Genomic DNA, 11841 nt, shown 5'->3' on the forward strand with positions numbered 1-11841 from the left:
GGGCAGTGTTTCGTTCTGCTGTGCATGGGGTCGCTATGAGTCGGAAACAACTCAACGGCACTAACAACAACAACAACAACCTTAGAGGGTAACAATGAGAATTAACTGAGTAAAAGCTTATAAAGTACTCAGATGATCTTAGAACAATGCTTAGCACAGAGAAAGCTCCATTACATTCTAGTGGTATCAATGAGGTTAAGGCTGAAGATTCAAGTCTAGCCCTACCAATGGCCCAAGCCTTCACAGCCACAGCTAAGAAAGGATGGCCTGGTGGCCAGGGAAGCCCTGGCTCATGCCCTACACAGACACAAGGCCACCAAGGTGGTTGCTCCTGACTTACCTGCAGCTGCAGAACCTGCTTCTCAAAGGCAACTGCCTTTGCTTCCAGAGCCTTCCGTTGTTGCTCTTCCTGCCGTGCGGCTTCTGACTTCTCCACCAGCTCCTTGCTGACCTTGCTGAGCTCCTGTCGGAGCTTAGCCAGTTCTGCATTCTGCCTGCAAGACAGTCACCCGGCCCAGTGATGGATGGAAGAGGACTCACGTAAGTACATTCCAGTCTGGGAAGCTGCCCTTGGGCCAGGCTGGTGCTCTGGGCCTTTCCCCCAGGAGATCTGCTCTTTCATCAATAGCTGCCTCAGTTGTGGAATCATTCCCAAAACCACTGCTACAGGGCCTGGTATGTTGGGCCTGTGTATGTTTTACTGGAGTCTTTATCTCTGTAGCCTAACACAGAGACAGAGCAGAGTGAATATGCCCCAGTGTGGCCCACAGCTCCCAGGAACGCCTAGGCATTACCAAGGAAGGGTCAGGTGCGCTTCCTCAGTGCTGATAAAGCACTGGAAACAGGCCCTGAAAGGCAGTCAACTCAGTGGGACTCAGCAGACAGACAGCACAAGTGTCTCCACGACCCGTTCTCTGGTAAATTCGGGGCTAAGCCTCCCAAAGCAGGATCCTGGGGCACTGTGTTCTTCCCACAACAGATCTTTCAACTCTGTGCATCAGACGTTGGGTCTCAAAACCCAAGAGCAAAGTCCAGGAGCCAGAGAAAGTGACCTGACTGAAGAAGAGAGGGGCTGCTCAGCATCTACTTCCTTAGCAGTGAGATGGGACAAGGATGATGGCTTCCTGCAGTAGCACAGAAGTTCAAGGCAGTGACCACTGTCCAGTGAGGGCACCAGATAAAATAGGGAGGTGACAGGACTGTCTACTACACCACGGCAGCCATGCAGGCCAAGATGACCACACTGGCCCTGGAGAAGCCAGCTGCATTCCTCCCAACTCACAGTGCTATGACTTCTCTTGGCCTGATGTGCCTGCACTGACCACTTCTGGCGTCTTTGTTATCTCGAGAGCATTACCAGCCTGCAGACCCATAAGAAAACCAGGGTGCACCGAGGCAGCCTTGCAAGAGGCTCAATGAGGGTCCTCCCTAGGGTTCTGGAACCCTTCCAGGATGCACCCATTCCTGTTGGCCAGGAGCTCTGACTTACTTGCTTTCCACCTGGCTTGTGGCCTGGTTCAAGGCATCCCTCAAGATGGAGTTCTCCTGTTGCAGACGAGCCAGCTGAGTGTTGGGGCCGTTTTCTAGCTGCTCCTGAAGAGTTCGAACCTGAAAAGTCAACAGTGATGGTATCAGAGCAGAGCAGGTGAGGCACTTGCCTTATAAGCTCCAGGAAGGCTTTGCTTGCTTCACCTAAAGGTTGAGAGGTTCTCATAAAACAAGAGGCCTGAGGCCTCAGACACCCCTGATCTGAGCCACTGAGGTAGCCAGGTCAAGTACACAGCTGTAACCCAGAGCCTACAATCATCCCAAGGAAGACATGTTTCAGCCCACTAACCTACCACTGCCCTCCTGAGACATGCAGGGGGAGGTCAGACCAGGAAGCACATAAAGCAGGCTACAGAGACAAGAACCCAGGGCCCCAGTTTGAGGGTCATGCTAGAGAGGCAGCTGCCCAGCACTGGCCTTGAGCACCTGACACTGGAGCTTTTCAACTCTCAAGACTCCTGTTTTATAGACCCTCCTAATGTGGACAGTCCTGTTCTGGGCTCCCTGGGAGGTTGATATCCTATTCCAGAGATGGTCATCCAGGAGATGGTGACACAGGTGCGGTGCAGTAAATTACCTGGTATGGCTTTTCTAGCCATAAGTCTTTGTAAACTCTGTGGTGGAATTTGCTGTGAGCAACTGAGGAGCTCCTGACTGTAAAAGTTATCCACCTGGAGTATCTCTGTTGGGAGTGGCACAAAGCAATGTTTTGGGAGGCCTGCTCTCTCTCAGGTTTTTAGAATTCTGATGTTATGATTGGCTAGTTTGGCTACTCTGCCAGGCTCAAAAGGAGGCCTCCTAGAGGCAGAGTTCTCTCTGACTGCTGGCTGGGAAGGACGTACTGCTGAGAGACACGCACTCCTGAGAGACACATGCTGCCGAGAAAGAGACACCAAGAGACATGTATTGCTGAGAAAGAGACACTGAGAGATGTGCATTGCTAAGAGGGAGACACCAAAAGACACGCACTGTGGGAAGAGAGACTGAGAGAGACCGCTGGCTGAGAGACAAAGGGCCGAGAGAGACTGAGTGTTGTTCCCGAACTTGAATTGTAGCCTGCTGCTTCCCTAATAAACCCCATAATCTGTGAATTCTGTGTGGCCACTGCAGTGAATTACTGAACCCAGCAGAAAGGTGGTGAGTGCTGCGGGAGGAACGGCTGGTGTCAGGGTTGGTGAAAGAGCTGGAGGGAGGCAGCATGTCTGGCTTCTCAGGAGTAGGCCTTGGGCTACTGATGGTGATTCTGTCTTCCTCTTGTGGGTTTAGAGGAGGTCAGAAGATGTGGCCTCCCTGCCCCTTTAGCAACAAGCCAGCTGCTTTAGACTAGGCACTATGGAAAAAATGCTCCCTGTGATGTATTCTACACCTTACCTTCCTGGTTAACGCCAAACAAACATTCATGGAATGGGCTGCCTGGTGCTGCCCTGCCACATGGAACAGCTCCAGACCTTCCCTTACCAAAACCTACCCTGATTCAGCACCACCCTCTGTGGTCCCAGCCCCATGGCTCACCTTGCCCTGTAGCTGCTGCACCTCCTTCATGTGCTCACGGTAGCTGGCCTGCATGCGTGCCTGCACCGCCGCAATCTCCTGGTCCCGTGCCACCAGCTGCTTTTTCACCTTGGCCTCCCCAGCTGCTGCCTTGGCCTTTTCTGCAGCCAGTTCCTAGGCAAGTAGGGAGAGGGGTAGATAAAGAGATGGGTACTGTCACTGGGGCCCAAGGCAGGGGTAAGAGTCTATCTATCAGCTGGAACCAAGACCATTGCTGGTGGTGTCTATTATACCTGGGATACTGGAGTATCATGTGGCTGGAAGGAGGCTTGAGAACAGTGTTGTCAGCTCCTCCTGCATTCATGCATGGTTCTCAGACCAGATTCAGTGCAGAAGAAAGCAACCAAGGGGCCATAAGGGATCTTGGGTAGCCCTACTTGCCCTGTGTAATTATGGGCAAGTTGTTGACATGGCCACTGGGGAGGTGGCAGAACTGGCACTGCCAGAGCTCTCCGGGGCACCGGTTCAGCCCGTGATAAGCACACTTCAAGCACCTGTGAGTCACTCTGACTTGAACCCTGTGTTAGGATGAGAAGGCAGAGAGCCCTAATGGCAGGAGGTGGGTACACAGTGAGCTGCTGTCCCACCATGGCCAGGGTATGAGCCTACCTCTGGAGAGCCCAGCCCAGAGGGATGCAAGGCTTGGGGACCAGCACCTTTAAAGGGCAGAGTGCAGGTAGAGAGAGCTGGCCTGTGTCACCTTAAAAAGAATGACAGTGGTAGAAGCTATGGGATGCAGGGTGACAAAACAAGCAAGGGTACTTGACATCATGAGCCCTGGGGTGGGGGAGCACCCTGTCTGCTACTCCAGCCAGACTGGCAATAGTTTGGCAGGAGTCCCGTGGGCCCGGCTGGATGGATGAATGGGTACAAATGTCCCTTGAGATTCAAGACCCTGCCCCCTCTACCACCTGAGTGGTGGACCAAAGAAGTAGGAGAAGACGTCTCCCTCACCAGGGAGAGCCCTAGGGAGGCCCAGGCCAAGAGCCAGAGTGCCCTCCGGCCAGAGCCAGAGTGCCCTCATGCCAGAGTTGGGAGGGGACTGGAGGCTAGGGGAGATGAGGCTGTGCTCATCAGGGTGGTCACCAGGTGCCACTGTGGTTCCGAGTGTCCAACGGGCCCTAGAATCCTGAAGACCCACTGGCCCTGTTTTTCAAACACAATTGTCCCTTAAGCCCTACCCAGGGTGAGAGGCCAAAAAGAATATATAAGTCTAAATTAAGGAGCTCCTCACTAATTTAGAAAGGGGAGGGGTAGCTAACAAGGTGCCCACTCTGGAAAAGCACCCCTCTCATTTCATCCTCAGTGAGGTGAGGATTATCATTTCTACTTTAGAGCTCACAACTCTGAACCTTGGAGATAACAAATCTGTCTAGGGCTGGGAGCAGCTATAAGCGACAGGTCTGGGATCTGAACCTGGGACTGTGCAAGTCAGGAAGGGGAGAGTGACAAGACTCTGCATGCTGAGCCTGGCCCCTAAAGTCTCTCAGGACACAGGAAAGTGCCTCAACAGGGTTAGGACTCCACCATGCTGTATCCTCTAAGAGCATGCTCCCAGTGGCCCTCACTGGGCAGAGCAGGGTATGGTAGGGTTAATAGAGCTTCCACATGTGAGCAGAACAGGAATCACTTTCCAAGTTGGCCCTTCTTTGCTGGGTTGCCCTGACAATAGCCTGGAGAAATAGGTAGTGCAGCTTCTGAAAATGGTAATCAGAATTCAGAGGCCCTGGAGAGCCTATGGCCACACGGAGGAGAGGCAGTAGAGCCTCACATAGGCTGCCCTCCAGCCCTCTTCTGCCTGCCACTTCCGGTCCCCAGAGACAGGTCCTGAAGTGTCCGGGGACACCCTTCCCCAGCTTTGGGCTGCCCCTGGCCATAGTTCAGAACCCCAAGCTCTAGTCTCCCAGGTCAGAGTCTCAAGGCCACCAGCATTCAAGAGGACTGGCCCTTCCTTTGTGAAAGGACAGAGAAAGGCCCATTCTTCCCAGCCCTCTGTGGTTTCTTTTTCTTCCTTCTGCCTATCAAATTCTTAATTTAATTGCAAGGGTCAGATTTATCTTCTTACACAGCGTCCCAAAGGTGGGGGTGAAGCATCAATCCATCTTTCGCTGACTCAACTGGGAGACAAGGCTTAGCACTGTCACCCATGTTCAGGCTCCACAACAACACTCTGCTGCACTTTCAGGAGCTGTCACCAGGCTGATTGTAGGCTTCACACAGTGTGAGCTCCCATGGCTGGGGCAGTCTATGGAAGCATAGGACTTGCAGCACTAATACTTCCCACTCCTGCTAGCGCACACCCTTTGTTGGAGGCCTCCATAACTTCACTCTGGCTCAGAGTCTGATCTCCTCTAGTGCCCTGAGGCCCAAGTATCCAAGAAGGCACAAGATGAGTTCTGTCTAAGAGCTGCTCAGGACAGAGGTACCAAAGAAAGGGTCCCCGGAGGAGCAAGGAGGAAAACACAACGTTTTCCAGAAAGGCTACGCCTTCCTGGCTATACATCCCCAGAGCTCTGCCTGAAGCATGGGAGATTCCCAGAGGGCCAGGAGGTGCTCTGGGATGTTCAAGTCCACTGGGGCTGTCTGTCACCTGGTAGACAATGTCAAAGGTTCTTTGTGCCTGGATCATGCCTTCAACTTCAGACTCCAAGAAAACAAATTAGGCAAAACCCTCTTTGTGAACTATAGAAACCTCATCACAGGTTCAAAGAGAACATGCGGGGAACCAGAAGATAAAACACAGACCCTCCTAATCTCACCAGGTCATGTGGATTTAAGTTAAAAAGAACTTAAATATTTTCAGTAACTTATTTTCTTACATAATTTTTCTCAACAGGATTGGGCTAGGAGACACAATACAAGAATAAAACAAGCCCATCAACTCTGTATAACAAACTCTCCAGGGCTGCTGGGACTCAAGTGTCCATAAACTCCAGAGGCACAGGGAAGAGCAAGGGCTAAATGCATGAACCACAACCATTTAATCACTTACAAGCAGAGGACATAGGAGGTCAGGGTGTGCTTCCTGTAGACCATGAGCAGCCTCAGCTTCCTGGCCACTTGCTCCCAAGTGCATGCTCAGCAGGGCTACATAGAGGCATGTGGAGAGTGCTGGCTCTCCAGGGGCTCACAGTCTAATAACAACATAACTACAACAAAGATCTAAGTGCTATAAAACCAAACTCGCTGCCATATAGAGTGGATTCTGACTCACAGCAACTCTGTAAGACAGAACAGAACTGCCATATAGCATTTTGAAGGCTGTAAATCTTTACAGAAGCAGACTGCCTCATCTTTCTCCCACGGAGCAGCTGGTGGGTTTGAACCACTGACCTTTTGGTTAGCAGCCCATTGCTCTAGGAGGGAAAAGTGGGGGTGCTAGAAGGTTTCAAACAAGGAAGATGGAACTAAGTGTTCAAGGATAAGAGAAAGTGGCCCAGAGGAGATGAGAAAGGGCATGGAGTGTCTGGGTTACAGAAGGGGGCTGGGGCAGTGGGTATGGGAGTGGGTGGTGTACAAAGGCCTAGGCAGAGGAAGCAGGGCAGGAAAGTGGAGCTCACACTGCAGACCTTGGTCTGAAGATCAGAAGACCAGCTCTGCATGTGTAAGCCAGAGAGGACGCCCTGGAGTGAGTGAGCTAGATGTAGGCAGGGAGGGCGGGCCTGGCTAGATACATCAGCAAACTCCTCCTCCCCTCAGAGATTGGGAATCCTGGACTGGAAGAACAGTAGCAGAACAAAGTGCTGCCGCCCAAGTACCTCATGGCCCTGAGAGGTTAGCATCACAGATTCTACTGTCCTGATTAGGGGCAGGGAGCAGGAATGCACTCAGGGCTGACGTAAGTATCTGGGAATCAGCAGCCATTGTGGTTTTGGAAATCTTGTCATGGGGCCACCACTGAGGGAGGGCTTGGACACAAATGACTAGCACATTGGTAGGGGACGTCTTCTATGGGTCACCCTCTCAATTGCTACCTTTCCCAAGGTAGGTAGAGACTCCAGCTACAGGGAAGGAACAGCCTTTGCCACACCCGAGGCTGCCCCTACTCCATTGGCACATCTCAAACCCACCCTAAATCAGGGGCAGGCATAGGTAGTAACCAGGCAACTACACAGCCACCTAGCAATGTACTCTCCCCATGTTCTCTCGCTTTTTATTTGGGGGCTCACTGCATTTTCATAGGAATTTCTCAGTTTGTTTAAAAGAGGGTACAGAAGAATGGCTCCCCAAATCAAGATTCTCAGTCAGCGGTCAGCTGATTGGCAAGCTCCCAGGGCAGGGACCCAGGGGAGTCTGGTCTGATTTGTAGCATTTGCCAATTTTCATAGTATAAACACCCTTGTCACGGGCTACATCAAACTCCAGTGTGATGTCACTGAACATGAAGTGATAAAGGGAAGCGCAGTGAAGTGCAGTGAGTGAGCCAGGCAAGGGGCTCCAGTCTGCCCTGCATTCACCCACCACCCAAGCCTAGTTCTCATGAAGGCTGAGTATGGCCTGATCTTGGGAGATGTGACAGCAGTCCACACAGGCAAAAGTCCCCTGAGCTCTAAGAAGGCCCTGGAAGGCATGATCTTTTCCTTCTCTTCTTCTGGGAGTAGCATTTAAAGAGTAAATGCCAAAGGCTCCTTGTTGCCTCTTGCCTGCTCCCAGTAAATGGAATTTCCCTTCTGGCTCACAGCTGCACCCTCTGAACTTTGGACAGAGGTCAGGCTGCCTCATGTCCAATTCCTCACAACTAGTTAGAGAGAGGTGCACCAGGCTGTCCCTTGTGCCTGTTGCCCAAGGCCTTTCCTCTCAGTGTAGACAGACTGGGCAGGCAGCAGGTGTAGGAGAGGGGACTGCACCCACAGCTCTCTGCTAGGAAAGAAAGAAGACTACGCTATAGTCCCACAGGGTCAGGTTCCCTCCCTGTCCAGCAATCCTCTGGAAAGGAGAGGCGGGAGGGAGGGAGGGACACTCTACATTCTGGTTTCCAGTGGCTCCCTGCAGACAAGCGGTGCTGCTCGCTGCTCTGGTCCATCCCTGGATATCATTTATTGTGCATGAATTTTATGAGTCAAGTCACCAGCTGATAGTAAAGGGCAAGGTGTTTCCTGCAAGATCATTCCGCTGACGTCAGAAAAAGGGGGACAGTAAGCTCCTCCAACACCTTCCCGTCAGTTTTTGTTCTGATTCTCCAGAAGACAGCCTTGGGTTGGCTGTGCTCCCTCCTTTCTGGGTACACACTTAGAAGAGACAGTTTCTCACAGGAACCATTGGTGAAAGCTAGTTCTGGTTTATCCTGACCATAAATTGAAGTCCCTAACCATCCCCACGTATGTTCTGGATGTGCGTGTAACCACCAAGAAGGGGGTTATAACCACCACCTCTGAGAAACACAAGGCATAAGCTCTTGCTCTTAGGTGCCGTCGAGTTGATTCGGACTCACAGCGACCCTATATTCAACAGAACGACACACTGCCCATAAGCTCTTGGGGACCACTATTTGTTACACCACTCCATTATGTCAGGCCTGGCCTCATGACCCAAGGGGCTCTCAGAAGATGAGGATGGACTCACGGATAAGGAGTGCACTTAGCCATACCTTGTTGAGTTCCCTTAGCTTGCTCTTGGCAACGGCTGCATCTTCCTGCTCGGTGGCCAGCAGCTTCTCCTTCTCTTCCAGCTGGCGCTTCAGAATGGTCATGGGGTCACCCTTCTGAGTGGCCTGGAAATACCACAAAGGACGTTAGCAGAAACAGAACAGACACCTTTGCTGTCCTCTCAATAACCAGGCCCTGACCCCCAGTGGCAGCAGAAGCTGGAAGAGGTAAGAGCAGGAGCTTCCAGATAGGCAGGTTCTCCCCCGCCTTGCCAATATTCGCAATGTATCAGGGAATCCGGGGAAATTTCTAGGAGTATGATGTTTCCCACTAGATGGCTTCGATGGCTGAGGGACAAAAGGGGTGAGCATGGAGGAGAGGTGGTCATTTGACATTCTCAGTCACTCTCTCTAGGAGATCCTCTGATGCTTAGTGAGGAGCTCTTCACCTCAAGATGTTTAGGGCAGGGGCTACCAAGCCTGGTTCTCAGAACACCCCAGAACATCTATAACCACTAAAGGGTACCACAAAATTCTCCAGCCAAGAAATACATATGTACCATGCAGCACTGTCGGAAGAGTAAGAGGGAGCAGGCCATCATCAGAAGCACCCGAGGGACATTAGAGAGGGATGCTCTGGGCACATACAGGGCTCCTTACAGAGTTCCAAGCTCTGGCACAAACCAGCTGGGTTCCTGGATCCAGCATGCCACCTGCAGACTCCTTGCCTAGAACATGAACATCTCCCAGGGAGGCTGGAGTGTCCACGCCAGGTAACAAGGGCTCCTCACTAGCTCCAGAAAGAAGAGGTAGGGGGAGTGCCCTTGCTCACTGAAGCAGTCACCCTGTGGCAGGGAGGTGGCCTACCTTGTGCCAGGTGTCCTGAACGATGCCAGCTTTCTCCGACAGGACCTCGATGAGCTGCTGGGCCTCTCCCTCATTGAACACCATGCTTCCAAGTGTGGAGACCAGAGTCTTATAGGGCAGGTAGAGAGGGCTGTCAGCCTCCAGAGCCACTGTGCAGTAGAAGGGAAGGAGCAGTAACTCAGACAGGCACCAAGACAGAGATGCACAGCAAACCCAGGGAGGGAGAAGGTTCCAGTCAGGGTCAAACTGCTACCCCAGTTTCCTCATGGGCTGGGGATGACCCAGGGCATCTCAAGCTCTTTCAGAATTCTGAGAAACTGACCAAACTAAGGCTCCCAGGACATCCTCTAAAAGTACCCCAAGACAGTTGAGGGAAAAATTTAAGAAGTAAAGAAAGGCTGTGTTTTTCCAGTGGCAGTAATGCTCCTCTTTCTTTATCATCAAAATGACCCTAAGCAGAATTAAGCAAAGTTCATATTCTTCACAGGTTTTGTTTTTTCCTTCTCTCTTTCCCCAGCAAACCATCAGGTTCAGGTCTCACCCTGCACAGTTCAGCAAGGCTCCCTCATTGCTAGTGGGCAAGCCCCTTGCCCTGCAAGTTCTGGTTGATCACCATTCTCCACAAACACCAATACCCTCAGCCACAAACCAACAGTCAAGGAAGAATGATGGAGAGGAAAAGGGTTCACATCTCCAGGCCATCCCACAACTTTCTCTGTGGTCCTACTGCCAGCTGCAAACGTTGCCATCAGCTTTCCCTGATGATTCTTAAGCAGCCGGGCTTTGGAGAGGGACAGCCGGCTGGATTCTGCCAGAATAGGCCTGTTCACTGTCATTCCACTAGTGGCAGCCTGGAGGATAGAGCCACCCCCCAAAACCCGTCATTTCTGAAAGCTTCTCAAACTTTTGCTCTCTCCGACAGCCTAAATGATAGAGGGTGTGCTTTGCCTGGCCAGAGCCCATCTGCAGTGTCCAGGCAGTACCTTCTGTGGTGGCCCAAGTCTGCTTACAGACAGCAAATGGCTCAGACTCACAGCAAGGGAAAGAGGCTGCTGAAGGGCCTCCATGCCCACCCCGCTGAGACGAGGACTGAGAACAGGGAAGGATTCCATGGCAACACTAAATTCTCTGGCTTGTCACAATATTTCTACTTACTAGTCATAATATTTTCATTACAAGTCAAAGCATTTAGCATGGTACCTTAATAAGAAGAATATGGGCATTTTTTTATGCTAACACCTTCTTTTGTGACTTCGTAACTTGGTGAAGCTCAGATTAAAAATAACCATGCTGACACTGAAGATCTAAGAACTCATGGGTAAAACAAAAACAGGTGCTCTCCTCAGCTTTATTTCTTTTCATTGAAATATGTATCTGTATCCACTTCTCCAAACAAAACCAAACCCACTGCTGTCGAGTCAATTCTGACTTACAGAGGCCCTATACGACAGGGTAGAACTGCCCCATGGGATTTCCAAGGCTGTAATATTTATGAAGCAGATTGCCTCGTTTTTTTTCCTGAGGAATGGCTGGTGGTTTCAAACCTCTGACCTTCTGGTTAACAGCTGAGTGCTTAACCATTATGCTGCCAGTAAGCCTAAGATACTGATATAATTATTATTGTTGTTGTTAGCTGCCATCCAGTCAGCTCCAACTCATGGCAATCTACATATAACAAAACATTGCTCTGTCCTGCCCCATCTTCTTGATTGTTGGAGAGAGTCCACAAATACATAATTATTATATATAAGTACATATAACATGTAACATATAATTTTAATAGTAAACTTAGGCATAGAATAGAAAATCCTGAGTACAGCTGAACCAAAAGAGCACAAAGACCCTCTAGTGCACCGTCCAGAGAAGCCTCTGGCCTCACCGACACATTTACAGCTGTGCTGTCCCAGAGGGGGAGCCACTAAAGACAGCCCTGGAGTTATGAATGGGACCCCCTTCCTACATCTCTGTCCATCTTCCTTTCCTGACTCAGAAGTGTCCATCCCTACCCTGTCCAATGCTGGCCCGGAGCCATGGGTAGCTACAAGGCACTTGGAATGTGACCAGTGTGCATAGAGATGTGGCACAGGGGGAGACTCTGTACTAGCTTTGGTATGAAAAAAAAAGAGAATGCAAAAACATCTGTAATAATTCTTCACACTAATCGCATGTTAAAATAATATTGTGGATCTGCTGATTTGAATAAAGTATATGATTAAAGTTAATTCAATTTGTTTCTTATTAGTTTTTAAAATGTAGATACTAGAAAATTAAAACTCCATACACAGTTCATA

General features: G+C 50.7%; 1 protein-coding gene across 1 annotated transcript in view; it reads right to left on the reverse strand.

Moving 5' to 3' along the window:
• Positions 1 to 11841, reverse strand: part of RRBP1 (ribosome binding protein 1) — a 50442-nt gene that overhangs the window by 20402 nt on the left and 18199 nt on the right. The window contains exons 3-7 of the mRNA XM_042782894.1: positions 9551 to 9699; positions 8687 to 8809; positions 3061 to 3213; positions 1490 to 1608; positions 341 to 494 (exon numbers count right to left, since the gene is read on the reverse strand). Coding sequence (XP_042638828.1) covers positions 341 to 494; positions 1490 to 1608; positions 3061 to 3213; positions 8687 to 8809; positions 9551 to 9699 — 698 coding nt within the window. The remainder of the gene's footprint in view (positions 1 to 340; positions 495 to 1489; positions 1609 to 3060; positions 3214 to 8686; positions 8810 to 9550; positions 9700 to 11841) is intronic.

This window comes from Orycteropus afer, unplaced genomic scaffold, assembly GCF_000298275.1.
Source record: "Orycteropus afer afer isolate SDZICR_OR568_19922 unplaced genomic scaffold, OryAfe1.0 scaffold00500, whole genome shotgun sequence".
Taxonomy (NCBI): domain Eukaryota; kingdom Metazoa; phylum Chordata; class Mammalia; order Tubulidentata; family Orycteropodidae; genus Orycteropus; species Orycteropus afer.